Consider the following 20,382-nt stretch of genomic DNA (forward strand, 5'->3'; position numbering starts at 1 on the left):
TTTCTCCTGTTGCATTCCTATGAAGAAAGTAAGTCATACACGTTTGGAAGAACGTGAGGGTGAGTAAATTGTATTATTGTGTTAATATTCATTTTTGGATTAACCCTTTTGCTATCCTGGCTTTTAATAAAATTGCTTGCTAGTCTTTTATTATGCTATTTCATTACCAAATATTAGATTCAGTCTTTTGTATTTCTTTTTGCAGCTGATTGGTCGTAGGCCTCATTGATCTGAGCTCATGTACTTCAATTTTTGAGTGGGAAAAAAACAATTTGTGGTTAATTTTGGCAATGTTCACTCAAAAACTGATGTGCACAAGCTCAGATCATTGAAACCGAAGATTAATCAGTTCCAAAAAGAAATACTAAACATAATTTAATTGAAAGAAAACAAGTAAATAAAAAATGTAAATCCAATGTTTGGTAATGATATAGCATAATGAGAAATGCATAAGCATTTTTGAAAAGGCTGGTCATTTCTGACCAAGAACAAGAAGTGTAAAAAGGTGGGGGAAATCCCCAAAAATACTAAAATTATCAGTTTTGAAGGGGAATTTGTTAAACCCTATGTGAGCAAAGTCAGTAAGTTTTAATTCAATGAGATAACATTAACTAGCATTTTCGGGAAAAATGACTCCGGGCCAAAATGACCCGAAAACATGACATTTGTTTGTTACTACCATAGTCCAAACAGTTTGCTCTTGCAATGTTTAACTTCATGTTAAGATTTCTGATGTCTGTTTGCAGACTCTGGCAGTTCAGAGGACAGTTCAAGACAATGCTGATTGTCTTGAGACTTCAACAAACATCTTTATTTAATCTCATCACCATCCAGGACATTTTAAGAGATCTTGTGTGAGTTTTATTTCCCATGGGGGAGTTAGTGAGCAGCTGCTGTTGATCTGGTTCTGATTCTACATTCCTGTAACCATGGCGATGGGCTGATCACCAGTACAGTTCTAAATCAATAAATCTAAACACAAATATCACTAACCTTATGCTATGTTGCTTGCTGTGCTGTTACACACAGACTGACAAAATTCCTTTTTCTGTCCAACTAGCTCACGTAGCCAGACAGAAAAATGTGATTTTGTAACATAATAATGTAATCTTTTAAACAAACGTAATATCACTCACTTTATGAATGTTTTTACTGTGCACTTGGGCAGTTTTGGGAGATTTATGGTATTTTTTTATTTGCTTTAATTTGTAATAATAATAAAAAAAAAATAATAATAATTAATTAGAAGTGCACACTTCAGTGTACACTAAACCCAATCTCATGCACGAATCCCATCTGGCCGCCGCAGGAGAAGTTTTGAGCTATTTTGCCTTATGTTGTAAATGTTATGCTTCTGTTTCATTACAAGACCTCAGGGACTGAACGCATGTGTCTGATCAAGGATGCGTCATTAATATGTGAATGTGAAACGCTTGATGTATAATTGATATTCTTTCAAAGAATGATAAATAATATCTGGTTTCTATTCCAAAGTTATTCATGGGTGAATTTCACAAAACCAGTCAAGAACCTGTCCAAGATATTATTTGCATTATGTACCCCCAATTCAATTCATATATACAGCTCTGGAAAATAGAGACCACTCCAAATTTTTCTTAAATCAGCATCTCTATGTATGGCAGCCATTCTTTGGCTGTTGAATTCCAACACATAGGCACAACTCATTCTGCTTAATGAAGTACTGGTATAAAAACCAATGGTGTGGTCACTATCCTTTAGCAATATGACCAGCTGGATGGCAGAAACTAGTAGTATCGCAAATGTAATTGAAATCAAATAACAATGGACCAAGCCAAAAGAGTTGAAGAGAAAAGTTTTGCGTGAGGAAAAGAAGGGTTCAGTTCTGGCTTTACTGGCAGAGGGCTACAGTGAGCATCAGGTTGCTTCCATTCTTAAAATGTCAAAGACAGCGCTTCATAAGAACAAGGTCAAGCTGAAGATATTGGGGAAAACAAAGCTACAGACCGGTGAAAATGACTCTCCACTGACTGGGATGACCTTCAACTCATTTGAATGTTACTCAACAACCATAGGACAACCTCAAGTGACCAGAGTTGCCAAATTCGCGTATTATACGCTACTTTGAGCTTCTTTTTTTGTAAAGTTGCGTGAAAAAAATCCCGGGTCGCGGTTTTTTGGGCTTATTTTAAAAAATGTGGTTGCTTGTTAGGAAAACCTGATAAGAAACGTAGTTTCTTTTCATTTATGTTCACTGTATTCTCCAATGCATTGATTGACACTGTCTGCTCACAGTTAATAGCCAATCAGTGCAAAAATATAAGTGCTGTAGCAACTGGCATAAAGTTGGTTTGATGTTCGAGATTCTATAATTTAGGGACCGTCTCTAAAGTTACATGTGATATTGGTGTACACTTTTCTAAAGTCAATAGTATTTGAGGAGAATGACTTACAGTCATAAAAACAACTGTACAGTGTTCAACAGGTGTCAACTATAATGCACACCTTTTACATGTTTGATATTTATTCAAATAAACTGTAAATCATATGTAAAAAATGCTACTTTTCACTACCGAATGGTCTTGAATGGAAAATATGCCATCATTTAACGCTCAATAGCATTTGAGGAGAATGACTTACAGTCATAAAAACAAGATTGAAAACACAATTGATCAGTGTAAGTTCCGGAGCATGTGGAACTGTTTAAACAATACAAAGCTAGCCATATAAGATGGTCAAATTTGGAAAAGATTATTTTGAGAACATTTTATTTTTTCCAGGGTTGGAACTATACTCTACAGGACAGCAGCTGTCTAGGACCCAACTTGCCTACCCCTGCTTTACACTATTTTACCAATATAGTTCAACTGACAGAGAGGATGAAAACAAATGAGTGAATTTAGACACTGATGAACACCTGCTGTTAACAAGAAGAGTCACTGAAGGAAAGAGAAACAGGAATAAAAAAAAGAGACGAGATGAGCAGAAACACAAGAACTACAACTGACTTCAGCCACAGCCTTACATGAAATCAACTCCACAAACAGCACAAGCTTCGATCAATAATAACTAGATTAACTTTTATATCTGTCATATGTCTACAGAAGTTCTTAGGTGGTTTAGATGATGATGTTTTATGGTTTTGTTTGTTGTTTCCATTGTGGAGATCAGTGTTGGCTTTAGTTGGGCTCCTGACCCTTGACTTTTGATTAGATTTTCTTTGACTGCTGTAACTGTCTTTAAGATACTTAAGTTATTGCCCAAACAACAACTGTTGATCAGAGGCCTGTTGTACAAAGCCATTTTTAGCTTTTATTCAATTTGATAAGATTATTATCTTTTTTTTTTCAGATCGAATGTCATCAATGCAGGAGGTGGTTCCATGTGGCATGCATTCCAATGACAGACAGCCAGTTCAACAGGGCTTGAAATATTGATTGGAAGTGCTGCCTATGTAAATAATTATAAATTCCAGGATAAATAATGTATTATAGTTATTTTATGTAAAAGGTAGGAATTGGTGGTGGTCTAGGGGTTGGGGGTGGTCCTGGGAAAATATGAAAATATTATTGAAAAGATAAGAATTGAACAATAAAAATTATGAAGTATCACAGTTGTCATTGTTGTTGTTTTTCATTGTTGTTTAATGGAACTTTTGAAATACATTCATTTTACAATTTCTACATTTGTAAGTCATTCTGCTCAAATGCTATTGAGCTTTAAAGGGGGGCTGTTATGCTTCTTCACTTTTTCAGCTTTAGTTAGTCTGTAATGTTGCTGTTTGAGCATAAAAAAGATCTGCAGAGTTACAAAGCTCAAAGTCCACTTCAAAAGGAGATATTTTGTTTAACAGAAATCACTTTTCTACAACGAACGACTCGTTTGGACTACAGCGCATATTTTCAGAGATTTGTGATATCACAAATATCGACGAATGGGACGAGACCTGGTTGAGCTGCACTAGAGAAGGCAACGAGTGTTATCACTATGCTGGAGACACGCTAGCTTTCACAAGACAGACGAACTTAGAGTGGTTACAATCATCCGGGTTTAAGTTGCGCTCAAATTGATTTGATTTTGATGTAATATTTACACTGAAGCTCGCAGGCGGCTATGGTTGGGGGCATGACATTTCCCGACCAGGCGCCGAGTGAGCCAATCACAACACGCACTGGCCCAGCTAACCAATCACAGCACGCACCGGCCCAGCTAACCAATCACAGCACGCACCGGCCCAGCTAACCAATCACAGCACGCACCGGCCCAGCTAACCAATCACAGCACGCACCGGCCCAGCTAACCAATCACAGCACGCACCGGCCCAGCTAACCAATCACAGCACGCACCGGCCCAGCTAACCAATCACAGCACGCACCGGCCCAGCTAACCAATCACAGCACGCACCGGCCCAGCTAACCAATCACAGCACGCACCGGCCCAGCTAACCAATCACAGCACGCACCGGCCCAGCTAACCAATCACAGCACGCACCGGCCCAGCTAACCAATCACAGCACGCACCGGCCCAGCTAACCAATCACAGCACGCACCGGCCCAGCTAACCAATCACAGCACGCACCGGCCCAGCTAACCAATCACAGCACGCACCGGCCCAGCTAACCAATCACAGCACGCACCGGCCCAGCTAACCAATCACAGCACGCACCGGCCCAGCTAACCAATCACAGCACGCACCGGCCCAGCTAACCAATCACAGCACGCACCGGCCCAGCTAACCAATCACAGCACGCACCGGCCCAGCTAACCAATCACAGCACGCACCGGCCCAGCTAACCAATCACAGCACATTTCGTATTTCAGAAGGCGGGCCTTCATTTGATACAGGAACTATTCGAGCCGTTCAGTGCCAGACTGGGGAGAGAGGTGTTGTAATATGTAAAATATGTGAAAAACAATGTGTTTTTCGAACAACCTAGTATGAGAGCCTGTTCTCAAGACTTTGTAAAAGAGCATAATAGGACCCCTTTAAATTATGGCATATTTTGCATTTGAGACCATTCAGTAGTGAAAAGTAGCAATTTTTACATATGATTTACAGTTTATTTTAATAAAAATCACAAATATAAAAGCTGTGCATTATAGTTGACACCTAGATGAACACTGTACAGCTGTTTTTATGACTGTAAGTCATTCTCCTCAAATACTATTGACTTTAGAAAAGTGTACACCAATATCACATGTAACTTTAGGGACGGTCCCTAAATTTGCGAATATCGAACATCCAACGTCAAGCCAACTTTATGCCAGTGCAGGATTGAAGAAAAATCACGTTCAAAAAGAAGGCGCGTGACGCTGTAATCCAAGCGATGATAGTATAGACGTAGAGTGGGATGACTTTTTTCCTTTATAAGGTAGCCTCATTTTTAATTTTACAATGTTTTTGTAATGTATTAATTATCACGGGCTGTAAAAAATTAAATAAAAAATAGGCCTATACTAATACTAAGAGTAGATTTGGTTCGAATAGCCAATATTTTAGTAGGCTATAAATATGTGGCTATGTTACAGCTCCCCTTTGAAGCTCTTCTGTTTTTCTCCTTTTCAATCTCTCCAATCCTATTCTGCTCACAGGTGATTAAAGATGAGTTTTGTTGCAGTTTGCTGATTTTTGTAAAATAACTAATGTTTTTGCTTTTCAGATAAAAGGGTAGTTTCAGTCGAATATGTTGCGGGCTCATTTATTGGTAATAAATAATTGATAATAAATAATATTGATGATAATAAATTATCAAAAAATATTGGGCTCGTATTTGAAGCTGCGGTTGCTTATTTGTCTCGCGAGAGTTTGCAACGGTGCAAGTGACCTATAAAAGAAAGGCAAACGGGACGCACATCGAGGACGGCTCGCAACAGGCTCCTAGGGGCAAAGCTAGAAAAAAGCCCTTCATCAGTGAGAAGGAAGAAGAGCCAGGCTGAGCGTAGGCGGAGGGTGAACCAACTCCAGGGTAAGGCTAAAAGCAGCCAAATCTATTAAATACAAACATCATAAACCTGTCTTTTTAGACAAGAACCAGACATGGGTGTCATGCAGGCTAATGAAATATGTTTCATGGGACTGAATTTGTATTTAATGTGATTACAATTTAATTAAAACATTAGACATTATCACTAAATTGGATCTATCGCACACTCAAAAAAAAAACCTAGCGTTATAATCACTGAAGCTGTCTACACTGCGAAATGAATCCCTTACTTGCGTTGTGCGTACATCTGCGCGTTAAAATATTGGGCTCGTATTTGAAGCTGCGGTTGCTTATTTGTCTCGCGAGAGTTGGCAACGGTGCAAGTGACCTATAAAAGAAAGGCAAACGGGACGCACATCGAGGACGGCTCGCAACAGGCTCCTAGGGGCAAAGCTAGAAAAAAGCCCTTCATCAGTGAGAAAGAAGAAGAGCCAGGCTGAGCGTAGGCGGAGGGTGAACCAACTCCAGGGTAAGGCTAAAAGCAGCCAAATCTATTAAATACAAACATCATAAACCTGTCTTTTTAGACAAGAACCAGACATGGGTGTCATGCAGGCTAATGAAATATGTTTCATGGGACTGAATTTGTATTTAATGTGATTACAATTTAATTAAAACATTAGACATTATCACTAAATTGGATCTATCGCACACTCAAAAAAAAAACCTAGCGTTATAATCACTGAAGCTGTCTACACTGCGAAATGAATCCCTTACTTGCGTTGTGCGTACATCTGCGCGTTGTTGTTTATGATGAGAGAATTTCTCAATGAGCGCTCTTTGTCTGTACTTGTGTTCTCGTGGACATGTGAAGCGTCATCAGTCGTCGCCCAAGTACTGCTCCAATTCAGAGTTCACATCTAGCCAAGTACAGTTCAAATCCCCAGATGTGTTCTTGCTCCGCCCCTTTTATCAAGGATGCATCCAGAGGTGACTTGAGGCAGCCAGGTATCCCAGAATGCTTTTCGCACCAACCAGCGAGCGTTAATGGCGGAGGAGAAAACCCGCATAATTTTCAAAATTATGTATATTATATTTCAGGCAAAAAAAAAAAATTTTTTTTTTAAATTTTGCTCCGCTGATTTCTGTGGCGTGAGCTCCAGGCGATCAGCGGGCGCTCAGAGCTCCTGTATCCGCCGAGAGCAGCCTCACCTCGGCTAGTCCTTCTGACATTTGCCGCTGGCTCTGATGTCTCCGTAGTGGTTAAACATGAGATATAATTAATTTAGGGTAAATCTAGCAAACAATCTTTGGTGTCATGAATTAATTATTTCTTCCAGGTCATATCGTTTTGGCTGAGCACAAAGTTATGTTTCATAAATTATTTATTTATCAATCATTATACAGCACGTACTTGTTGCATACATTTGACGGAATTGTTTGCTTTTGTCTTATTTCCTATTACATAAGTGTCTTATACTTTATAGTTATACTTTTATAATGGCTGTTATTGTTAATTAAAACTGAGATTGAACAAAAAAGGCAGTTGTGCTTGTCATATTTCATTTTATTATACATTCAGTGAAGAAAATCAGAGTATATGTGCACATTACCTAAACCACATATTAATGTTTTATATTTTGAAAACGAAAAGGCAGTGTTTGACATCATTTCGTTTTATTGTAATGTGTGTACACGCATGAACCACATTTTTGTGGCTAATAATATTTTAAATTAAAAAGGCAATGCTGTTTGATATATTTCGTTTCTCTGTAATGTATGCACGTTCTCTGAACTACATTTTTGCGGCTATTAATATGTTTAAAGGAAAACGAAAAGAGGCAGTTGTGTTTGATATCATATTTCGTCGTATATTGTATACATAGTGAAGATAACTGGAGTACCCAAGGCGAGCTGACTGATGTTATCAAGTACTCAGCTGTTCCATTTGCAGAATTACCGAACTACCGGGTATTGAGAAACTGCTTCAGTCATCAAACGTGCGCGCATTCAACTAAGCTGATGAGTTTCAGCGATGACTCATCTGAACGCCTCTGATTGGCCAATGCATTCCTAAGCTCAACAGAATCGTGTGAGATTGGGTATAATGCGCAACACTAAAAGCGCCTAAAATGAAATACGGTGCAACATGAGCAAATCTTAATTTAATGCGCAGTCGACACTTTCTATTCATTTACACTTTGTTAGCAACAGACGTAATGGATTTAATTTGTTTGTGCAGGGGCATGTTTTTGTCCAATTTAGTGGCATTTTTGCCCCAAGACCAAGGCTAAGCCTTCCCCAGCCTTACATGTGCACATTACCTAAACCACATATCAATGTTTTATATTTTGAAAACGAAAAGGCAGTGTTTGACATCATTTCGTTTTATTGTAATGTGTGTACACGCTGCATGAACCACATTTTTGTGGCTAATAATATTTTAAATTAAAAAGGCAATGCTGTTTGATATATTTCGTTTCTCTGTAATGTATGCACGTTCTCTGAACTACATTTTTGCGGCTATTAATATGTTTAAAGGAAAACGAAAAGAGGCAGTTGTGTTTGATATCATATTTCGTCGTATATTGTATACATAGTGAAGATAACTGGAGTACCCAAGGCGAGCTGACTGATGTTATCAAGTACTCAGCTGTTCCATTTGCAGAATTACCGAACTACCGGGTATTGAGAAACTGCTTCAGTCATCAAACGTGCGCGCATTCAACTAAGCTGATGAGTTTCAGCGATGACTCATCTGAACGCCTCTGATTGGCCAATGCATTCCTAAGCTCAACAGAATCGTGTGAGATTGGTTATAATGCGCAACACTAAAAGCGCCTAAAATGAAATACGGTGCAACATGAGCAAATCTTAATTTAATGCGCAGTCGACACTTTCTATTCATTTACACTTTGTTAGCAACAGACGTAATGGATTTAATTTGTTTGTGCAGGGGCATGTTTTTGTCCAATTTAGTGGCATTTTTGCCCCAAGACCAAGGCTAAGCCTTCCCCAGCCTTACACACACTCCGCCTATGAGACTGAGGTTCGCAAAAGACCATAAGGACTGGACCTTCTCTGATGAGTCCAGTTTTCAGCTGGTCGTCTAATGGTTAGACGGAGACCTGGAGAGCCCTATAAGACACCCATTTAGTGGAGGATCAGTGATGATCTGGGCGTGCTTTGGCAAGGCTGGAATTGGGCACATTTCTCTTTGTGAAAGGAGCATGAATCAAGCCACGTACAAGGTTGTCCTGCAAGAAAACTTGCTTCCTTCTGTTCTGACAATGTTCCCCAACTCTGAGGATTGGTTTTTCCAGCAGGACAATGCTCCATGCCACACAGCCAGGTCAATCAAGGTGTGGATGGAGGACCACCAAATCAAGACTCTGTTATGGCCAGCCCAATCTCCAGACCTGAACCCCATTGAAAACCTCTGGAATGGGATCAAGAGGAAGACGTATGGTCACAAGCCATCAAACTAAGCCATAAAGTCACTCAACAGCAATGTGAAAGACCGGTGGAGAGCATGCCGAGATGCATGAAAGCTGTGATTGAAAATCAGGGTTATTCCACCAAATATTGATTTCTGAACTCTTCTTAAGTTAAAACATTAGTATTGTGTTGTTTAAAAATATATATTAACTTGTTTTCTTTGCTTTATTTGAGGTCTGAAAACACTGCATCTTTTTTGTTATGTTGACCAGTTGTCATTTTCGGCAAATAAATGCTCTAAATGACAATATGTTGTCAGTAATTTATAGAATAAAACCAAAATGTTAATTTTACTCAATTACATACCTATAACTAGTAAAACCAGAAAAACGATAATTGCAGTGGTCTCTTAATTTTTTTTCTAGAGCACTATATTTAAACGTTTATTTAATACGTCACTTATGAGGAACTTCATATGCATTTTCATAGTAATCAAAGCCAGTCAAAATTTATTCAAAATGTGTATGTATTGCAGAGAATTTTACATTACGATAACGAATCACAGCAATTTTTTTTTTTTTTACCGTAAATAAATGCTCTTTTTAAACTGCAGAAATAGGTCTGACGGTTACAGCATGTTTGCATTGTTTTTTTTTTGTTCTTTTATCTCTAAAGATCAAGAACGATGAGATTCCATTTAATTTTATACAGACGCTTCTATTAATCAGTTTTTGCACTGAAACGATCATGCCTTTATGCAGAACATAAAGAAACCTGCTTCTGTCACGTGGATGCAGGTTGTGTTTGACTAATGAGTGCAGGTCATACGTGACGTGACCTCTAATATCAGTGCACACTAAAGGTCAGATGTAAGTCAGTCGCTCAGGCCACCTGTGTGCCGCGTGATGAAGTGCATCTCTCCGTTATCAGCGAGCAGGTGTCCTTGTGTGAGGATGAATGACGCGGAGACTGAACTTCACCTGCTGACCACATGCTCAAACTCTGGCCGAGCTCCAAACACCTGCATTACAGCGCTCATTACAGCAGCTTTTATCTGACTAACAACAATGAGATGTGACTGCATTCAGCTTGAGCGGTTAACAAGCATACAATTATTGTATTAACTACAGGCAAGATACATGACAATAACTAACAATGACCAATGTTTTCCTGCTGGTTAACACATTTTGTGATGTCAACAGCAATAGAAAGCCATTTTACAGACATTTCAGGCAGAGAATGCTATGAAAGGCTTTTCTTTAGAATAACATGCACTGATTGATCGTTCATGATAAAACCAAGGATGTGTATTAAGTGCAATTTGATTTCATGTTTACATTCTGACGAGCATATTTTTCACATTATTTCACCCATGAATAACTCATCCATCTTTGAAAGAGAGTCAATTATACATCAAGCAGCTATTCAAAAGCGTTTCACATTCACATATTAATGTCTCATCCTTGATCAAACTGACAAGTTCAATCCCTGAGATCTTGTAGTTGGTTCCTTACTGAAACAGAAGCTTTTCAATTAAGGATTTACAACATATGGCAAAAGATCAAAACATCTGCTGCGCATCCAGGAGGGATTTGTGAATGAGACTGGATTTAGTGTTAAAACCCTCCTGGAGAAAATCACCGTCACTTCAGCACTAATGCAAATCCACTGAAACTCAACAATAAACCCCCTCAACCATCTCACATGTCTCACATTATACCCAAAAAAATCTAATAATATTTTGCATAAACAAATTAAAGATCCTTAATTTTTTTTTAAGCACTTTGACATTGTTTTCAGGACAATTAATAACATTTTACAATCCAATTCTCATTACTATAATGCAAATTATGGTCACTTCTTTTTTTTTTTTCTGTAACGAAAAAATATGAATGCACTTATAATAACTTTATTTATTTAAAACATCTTTCTCCTTTTTTGCATTTCACCAATTTTTCCGCTCCTTTTCACTCTTTTTTTACCTTTTACTTTTACTAAATTTGGCATTTGATTGACTGACAAACTGAATATAATGTTCCTCATTAGTAACTCACAAAATTAATAAATAAATCCATATAATATTTATTATATATTTACTGAATGACTGGTTTTAAAACAACATTTTAATGTATCACAGTAAAAATGTTTTGGAATGTTGAAATTTATTTTTGTTTTAAATACATTAAGTAATCAAATTGCATTCACTCCTTCAGCCATTATATTAGAAACATTCACACAAAACGCATTAAAACACAAAGAATAGTGTTATAAATATACATTACATTTAAAAAAAATAAAATAGAAAAAAACGTCTCAGGTTACCATGTAACCATGTTTCCCTGAGTAGGGAACGAGACACTGCGTCCTCTAGGGGTCGCTATGGGGAACGCCTCGTCGTGACCCGTGTTTGAAGCATACATTGAAAAAACACGTTGGCCGGCGACAGCCATGACTTCACTACCGGTGCGACTATAGTATAAATAGGCGCCGGGAGAACACATCATCCACTTCTTCGTCTGAAGTTTGCGTCAGAAAGCATGGCAAGAAACCTAGAGAACGCAGTGTCTTGATTCCTACTCGGGGAACCATGGTTACATACGTAACCTGAGATGTTCCCTTTCATGGGAACTTCGAACTGCATCCTCTAGGGGTCGCTATGGGGAACGGTATACCCACGCCACCATGCTGAGGGGAGTGCATGTCAGAAACCAGGGCGAGCACTAAGTACCAACTCTAACATATTGCCATGGGAGTTGCCCCTGGGATGTTAGACGGTTGTCAGTGACATACCCCAAAAAACTTACCTGTTAGGGCCAGAACTCCTGGGCCTGGGGTAGAGCTCAAGGCTTGGAATCAGGAATAGATTCCTTTAAGGGAATACGACCAAGAGCCTAGAATCATACTAAGTCTTGGCCTGTCACACAGGGGCTACCGCATGTCTCAACAGACCCCTAATAGCAACACCCTGTTAAAGTAGGTAGTCAGAGGATACATAGGTGGCGTGGTGCCCAAGGTGGAACGGGGTTTTAAACCACTCAGAAAGAGCACGACCTAGAGAACGCAGTGTCTTGATTCCTACTCGGGGAACCATGGTTACATACGTAACCTGAGATGTTCCCTTTCATGGGAACTTCGAACTGCATCCTCTAGGGGTCGCTATGGGGAACGGTATACCCACGCCACCATGCTGAGGGGAGTGCATGTCAGAAACCAGGGCGAGCACTAAGTACCAACTCTAACATATTGCCATGGGAGTTGCCCCTGGGATGTTAGACGGTTGTCAGTGACATACCCCAAAAAACTTACCTGTTAGGGCCAGAACTCCTGGGCCTGGGGTAGAGCTCAAGGCTTGGAATCAGGAATAGATTCCTTTAAGGGAATACGACCAAGAGCCTAGAATCATACTAAGTCTTGGCCTGTCACACAGGGGCTACCGCATGTCTCAACAGACCCCTAATAGCAACACCCTGTTAAAGTAGGTAGTCAGAGGATACATAGGTGGCGTGGTGCCCAAGGTGGAACGGGGTTTTAAACCACTCAGAAAGAGCACGAGGCTGCTGCGCATAGCTCTTACCATACAGGATTTTAGAAAAGAATGCAGAGTACTAGCGTGCGAACTTACCACAGTGTGGATTTTAGAAAGAGTACAAAGTCTTCACGTGCACACTTACCATAACATGGATTTAAAAAATACCGTTCTAAGGGGCTCTCGTGGCACTCTGAAAGAGCAGCCCATAGATGGAAATGGTGCATCCCAAAACGCTGTGTTTGAGAAGTCATCAACTCGATCTAAGGCTTAATATGCTGGAGTGGCTAGCAGTAAATCTGTAGCTGAGGGAGCAAACATCCAGCTCTCAATCGAGAGGGCGCTCAACCTACAGCATGTTCCAATGGTGGAACAGCTAGCAGTTATTTAGCTGAGGGAGCAACACCCCCAGTTCTCAAACGAGAGGAGGCTCGACCTACAGCATGTTCCAATGCTGGAACGGCTAGCAGTAATTTACCTTAGCTGAGGGAGCACAAACCCAGCTCTCAGCGAGAGGAAGGGCCTAATTCGCCTGATGCTGCTGGTTCCAGGTGCTCTGGGAAAAACAGAGAAATCTACTCTCACGTGAGAGGAGAACTCCGAATTCAGAAGGAGTAGCATGCTCATAGGGAACCCTTTGATTAAAAGGGAAGCAATGCTCAGCACTACCATGAGAACAGCCCATGGAGTGAGGAATCCAACTCCTCAGAGAGAATTAAACACTCGAAAGCAAGCACCATGCTCACAATAACCCTCAATGGTGAGGGGAGCGATGCTTCCAGAGTGTGTCGACAGAGACACACTAGATGAGTGGAGCCCAAGGTACCAGGGTCTAAACCAACTCGGAGAAAGGGAATGAGGCTAATAACGCGTAACCCTTACCATACAGGATTTCAGAAAAGTGGGCAAAGCATAACATGCACACTTGCCACTTATGTGGATTTTTAGAAAGTGCGCAAAGCTTAACGTGTGTACTTACCATAGTATGGATTTAAGAGTTTTCCAAGCATCTGCTCACAGATACCCGGAAGCACTGAGCCAAACGGGAGAGGCAAGCTCAAATACAACCCTCTAAGGTGAGGGGAGTACTGCCTGAGACCGCATTACACAAGAAGGTTCTCGCAAATGCCACCTATACTTCCCGCTCGATGCCTCCGCAAGAGGGGATATCCTGGTGATCGGGAGGCTCCTCAGGGTGACCTAGATACGGTAGACCAGACAGGGCAGCCTGAAAGCATAAGCCCAGCCCGGATGTCCAGGAAATTTTTGCAGTGCCGTGCCGGGGGCCTAATGACCAAGAAGGCTCCCGCAGAAGGATTGGGAAGGCTCAACTTCAGCTTCTTTGCCCTCCTCAGACATTTCCTTCTTTTGCTGGGACGAACCCAGCACAGCACTGGCCCCTGGATCAGACAATGTTAATGAAATAACATCATCCTCCAGCGGCTCACTCTCGTCCACAGCCGACGATCGCGAGAGGGAAAACCCCTCTTCAACCTCATCGGCCAGATCCACCTGCGATCCCCACAAGCTCATTCTCCTCCGTACCTCAGCAACGGCGGTCCTGAATCGCGGGAAGCAGATGGCTGCCCCTCTTTCCTCGAAAACAGAGACAAACGAGAGCGGAGCTTTTTCATTAGAAAAACGCTCGCAGTGCATGCCAATTGCCCCCTCGGAGACATCGCGTGCATGCTCTTCGCCCAAACAAATAACGCATAGATCGTGTGTGTCATCAGATGTTAAACAGCGACAACACGGATGCACACATCCTCTAAACGCTTTGCTAGTGCTCGCCATAATGATATGAATAGAGATCGCTCTTACCACGGAAATGCACGCTTCAAACAAAAATAGTCAATGAAGACGAAGAAGAGGATGATGTGTTCCACCGATGCCTATTTATACTATAGTCGCACCGGTAGTGACGTCATGGCTGTCGCCGGCCAACGTGTTGTTTGTGGTTTTTCAATGTATGGTTCAAACACGGCTCATGACGAGGCGTTCCCCATAGCGACCCCTAGAGGATGCAGTTCGAAGTTCCCATGAAAGGGAACATATGATGCTAATGGACATGCATATTTGAACCAGATCTCTGATCTGAACACTTGGAAAGATGCATTTCAATGTTGACTGATTTATGAAACTGCCATCATACACTGTGATGCAACTTTACATAGAGTTTGTAATTAAAGGATGGAGCAAATAAAAACTAGGTTTAACCTACAGCTCTTGCATGAGTAAATACAGCCTGTTTAATTGTATGGGTACAAAACGGTCACAAAACTTGATTGTTTAATGCACAAGAAACTTTAATAACATCAGAAATGTGGAAAAATAATAGAAGAAAGCATGAAGAGATGTTAGAGTTGTGCCTGATAATCAGCACCTGAACAGGAACTAATAAACTTTTGTCTCTGTGCTGCTCGTTAATGCAGATTCTTGATGAGGTAAATATACCTGAGTGTTTGAAGGGTCGACCAATTGCTAGTTTCACATCTGCTGTGTTTAGCATTTATGAAACCGTATTATTTTACCAGCCATTATTAACTGAAATAGTAGACAAATGATTAATTAGAAGCAGCAGATTCAGAGAGAATACAGTACCATCATCACTATAAGCTGTTTTGTGCAGCAGTTTCTTCATTTTAGTCTCTAAAAGGTAACACTTTATTTTAAGGACATATTCTCACTATTATTTAGCATGCATGTTACTAGCATGTTGGCTGTTTATTAGTATTTATATAGCACATATTAATGCCTTATTTTGCATTACCATATTTTAGATCCCTTAAACCTACACCAAACTTAACAACTACCTTACTAACTATTAATAAGCAGCAAATTAGGAGCTTATTGAGGCAAAAGTTGTATTTAATAGTTAGTTAATAGTGAAAACTGAAAGTGTGATCCAAAATGGGTAATATATACAGATCTCACTTATATTAAAGCAACCGTTTAGCTAAAGATTTTAATTCTTTCATCATTTACTGACTCTCAAAACTTATAATCGTGAGGAATAAATCTGAGTTTAAGGTAAAACGCTTTTTCATGCACTGGTCAGTTTTTGAGATTTTGGGCTGTTTTTCTTCCATAACATTAGTTTTTTCAGACTAGTGGGGAAAAGCATCCAAAATTATGGCTGTTTATGTCTGTAAAATGAATTATAATACATATTTTTAAAGGCCGTTTTCTTCAAATTAGTTTTTTTTTCTCCACTTCAGCAGCTCTTACTGTTAACGCCAACCTTAACAGTTTTACTGAGGGGTTTGATCATATGACATTGGCCTGTTTTTAAAAACTTTTAACTATTAAACATCAACAAAATGAATGAATATTTTGAACCAGGCTTTTTTTTTTCCCAGTGTTTAGATTTATTTTCTGGAAATTCGTGAAAATTAGTACATTTTTAATAAGATAATGCATATAATATTATTTGCATATTTAAACATCATTTCAGAAAACTTGTAATACGAAATGTAATATCTTATGTACTGTTTCTTTTATGATTGACTGACAAATATGCATACATTAAGTTTATTAGTTAGTTTGTTAAAGCTGTGTAATCCAAATGCGTGGACATTTTGTATGCAGTTCAAATATAGATCTTAAATTTAGGCCTAAATATTTTGAGTGTATAATGTAAACAGTAAAACAATAAAGTAACCGTAATAATTCATTGGCAGTGCATGCTGGGATTTCCCAAGCCCTACACATTCGCAGCATTGCTCAATATTGAAGTGCTTGTTTGGGGAATTCTGCTGCTCTAACAAGCGTTTTTATGTCACATTTCTTAGCATTTGTGACTCAAAAGCCCTGTATGCTGGATCAAATCTAATTGCTGTTTTGACAGTGTGCAGAACACATGAGAGACAGATATAGGAGGTTTTCATGCACTGCTGAATTCATCCCCTTCAGACAGATAACGTTCTCTAAAGCTTCAAAACCTCAATTACTCTAACCCAAAATCATCTGGCAATTCAAGCAGGTTGGCAAGTCCGTTTAAACAAACAGAACAAAGATGGCACATTTTGCATTAATTATTTGCATACCATTTAATTCAGTCATCAAACAAACCGTATTTAGTGTTTTACAGCGACACAACAGAACCAACACAACCTTTAACAAGAAACATTGTACTTCTGTAATGATTTTACCCAACAGGAGTCGATTGAATAATCAAAAGTGACCTGTGTGTTTGCTAAATCAGTGCCTAAATAATCTTCACTATTGATTAACATCATCCAACAGCACCACGTCATCAGATTTGGAGAAATGTAGCATTGCATCAATGGATGCTCTGCAGTGAATGGGTGCCATCAGAATGAGAGTCCAAACAGCTGATAAAAACATCACAATAAGCCACAAGTAATCCACAGCACTCCAGTCCATCAGTTAACATCTGGAGAAGACAAAAGCTGAAACAAATCCAGCATTAAGACCTTTTTAACTCAAATACATAGAGTCCATAATCCATAATAACTCTTCCTCCAGTGAAAAAGTGCATCTCCTGTTGTCTCTCACATCAAAATCCAGCCACATATTTGTTTAGAGCTGTTTAAACGCTGCTTGATCTGTGCAGATTTCTCTCCTGATTCACACCAGAACACTTTTTCACTGGAGGAAGAGTTATTATGGATTATGGACGTTAAAAAGGTCTTAATGCTGGATTTGTTTCAGCTTTTGTCTTCTCCAGATGGTAACTGATGGACTGGAGTGCTGTGGATTATTGTGATGTTTTTATCAGCTGTTTGGACTCTCATTCTGACGGCACCCATTCACTGCAGAGCATCCATTTCTGAGACACTGATGCAATGCTACAATTCTCCAAACCTGATGAAGAAACAAACTCATCCTAATCTTGGATGGCCTGAGTGGAATGAGTGCAAATTCAGTTTTGGATGAACTATTCCTTTAATATTGTGAATGCCGTTATTCATCTCAATTCAGTTCATGTTTTGTTCTCATCTGATAGTGTCAATGCAGTGAAATTGATTAATATTACTAAACCGTGAAACCCTTTAAAAATACTAATATTATCCTCTGAGCTGCTGAAACCCTCATGAATGACACCAGGAAAATATTAATACAAATATGTAATCATCCAGAAATTCTCATTCCTCTACTACAACAGACCTTGTGTGCATGATGGATTTTTCTAAATCGAATGAATTCTGCCTAGTTGATCATTTCAGACATGAAAACAAAGACAAACGACTTTAATTTGACACCCAGGATGAAACAAATCTCTCTAAACTCTTTAATCTCAGTGTTTCAGGTGCATCTGTCGTCCTCATGCATGATGATTGCGAGCTTGTTCGTCACTGAAATCTCAATGAAAGCGTGTGGAAGCTATGATGCATACTTCATATGAGGTGGATTTATGTGTGTTTCAGCACATCTTCTGTCCTCTGGTCGGAGGTGTGGCGGCTGAAGGAGGTGAAGGTTTCTCAGGGTTTAACGGAGGTTAAGGTCAGTGTTAGGGTCGTTCTGCTGATCTCTCTAACTAGTCCTCAGTCTGTGGGACATTAAAGCTTTAAACACCTTGAAGAGAAAACATTTGTATGTATGTATAAACATGCTTTTTTTTCTTGCTGGTAATAAATAAAGGAATAATTCACTCAAAAATGAAAACAAACCACAACACTTTACAATAAGGTCTCGTTAGTTAACGCACTAAATAACATGAACTTGCAATGAGCATTCCATGGCATTTTTACCTTTGTAAATAAATAAATACATATTAAAGAAAATGTAGTTAACAATAATAACTAAATAAACAAACACAATCTTAATTCACAGCTGTTATATGAATTTAAAACACTAACAAATGCAGCCGTCCTCTGTTAACAAATTTAACAAAATGTTAACAAATTGTTCCTTTATTGTACAGTGTTAACAAACAACTAATCAATCAATCAAATAAATAATTTAATAATAATATATGCAATTATTTAATCAGAAATGCATTTCTTAGTTATAATAAATAAAGAACATTTACTTAATAATAAGAAATAAATACAATTTCTGTCTTATCTTAACTCACAACTATTATATGACTTTAAAAGATTAAAAAATGATTGTAAAACAAGCATAAATAAATATATTAATTAATGATAAAGATTTTATTTAATGACAATAAAAAAGTACAATTTCTATATTATCGTAACTCACAGCTGTTATATAACTTTAAAACACTAACAATGAGACCTTATTGTAAAGTGTTACCAACCAACCAAACAAATGAAAACATAAATAAATGTTTTTAATAATAATAATAAATCAATATCTTAACCCACAGCTAATATCTGATTCGGACAGACATGAAGGTGACAGAATTGTGATTTTTATCATGTGTAGCAGGTTCCAGTGACTTTAAACAGTGCAAACCTACATTCTTGTTCCTCCTGAATGTGGCCTTGGAGGCAAAGCCGAACTGAGTCCTATCTTGTAAATGGAGCCCTTATCTTCTCTGTCCTTCAGCAGCTCTATAAAAGTGTCCCGCGGCCTCCTCTTCTTCGCCATCTCAGTGGGAGCCAACATGCTGCGGGCCGTCCTGAAGCTCTGCTGTGGAATCACATACCCACATCTATGGAGCATGGCAGGTGCAGGACCTAACGCTGCAGCTCGATGCGTGAGCTTGTGCTTGTGTTGTGTTTTATTTATGCTGTCTTCGCTGTCCTGCAGGTCTGCAGCGAGCAGGTCTGCAGCGAGCAGCTCTGGCAGCGTTCAGCCAGGAGCTCACACACTTACAGAGCAGAGGACAAATGATCCTTCCAGCATGGATCCCTTTGAGATGGACTGAAAGTGAGTCTGTGCATTCATATTTAACCTCAGTTTCCATCCAATACTCCAGCAAAAAATCCACAGTTTGGAGTCAGTAAGATTTTTTAAAATGGTGAGCATAAAAAATCTCTTCTGCTCACCAAGGCTGCATTTATTTGATCAAAAATACAGTAAAAATTTTAAAATATTATTAATATTTAAAACTGCGGTTTTCCATGTGAATATATAATAAAATGTAATTTATTTCTGTGATCAAAGCTGAATTTTCAGCATCCAGTCTTCAGTGTCACATGATCTTCAGAAATCAGTATAATATGCTGATCTGCTGCTCAAGAAACATTTCTGATTATTATCAATGTTGAAAACAGTCGTGCTGCATCATATTTTTGTGGAAACTGTGATACATTTTATTTTTCAGGATTCTTTGATGAATAGAAAGTTCAAAAGAGCAGCATTTATTTGAAATAGAAAACTTCTGTAACATTATAAATGTCTTTACAGTCACTTTTGATCACTTTTTATGATGAATAAAATATTATTTTCTTTCAAATAAAAAAGTAAGAAAATGGAGTATAAAAAAGAAACACCGACAATGATCCAAAAAGCATCTTCAGATTCAATGATGCAAGAAAATCTGACTGTCACGTGATTAATGACACTCGTTTACTTGCATTTGATCACTCACATAGAAACTTCATTTTGTATGTGTGTATATATATATATATATATATATATA

At 38.9% G+C, this 20,382-nt stretch overlaps 1 protein-coding gene across 1 annotated transcript in view; it reads left to right on the forward strand.

Moving 5' to 3' along the window:
• Positions 1-5,909: 5,909 nt before the first annotated feature.
• Positions 5,910-20,382, forward strand: part of star2 (steroidogenic acute regulatory protein 2) — a 20,006-nt gene continuing 5,533 nt past the window's right edge. The window contains exons 1-4 of the mRNA XM_016288968.1: positions 5,910-5,944; positions 18,257-18,332; positions 19,347-19,465; positions 19,548-19,667. Coding sequence (XP_016144454.1) covers positions 19,402-19,465; positions 19,548-19,667 — 184 coding nt within the window. The 5' untranslated portion in view covers positions 5,910-5,944; positions 18,257-18,332; positions 19,347-19,401. The remainder of the gene's footprint in view (positions 5,945-18,256; positions 18,333-19,346; positions 19,466-19,547; positions 19,668-20,382) is intronic.

The sequence above is a fragment of the Sinocyclocheilus grahami genome, unplaced genomic scaffold (genome assembly GCF_001515645.1).
Source record: "Sinocyclocheilus grahami isolate Dianchi unplaced genomic scaffold, SAMN03320097.WGS_v1.1 scaffold236.1, whole genome shotgun sequence".
Taxonomy (NCBI): Eukaryota; Metazoa; Chordata; class Actinopteri; order Cypriniformes; family Cyprinidae; genus Sinocyclocheilus; species Sinocyclocheilus grahami.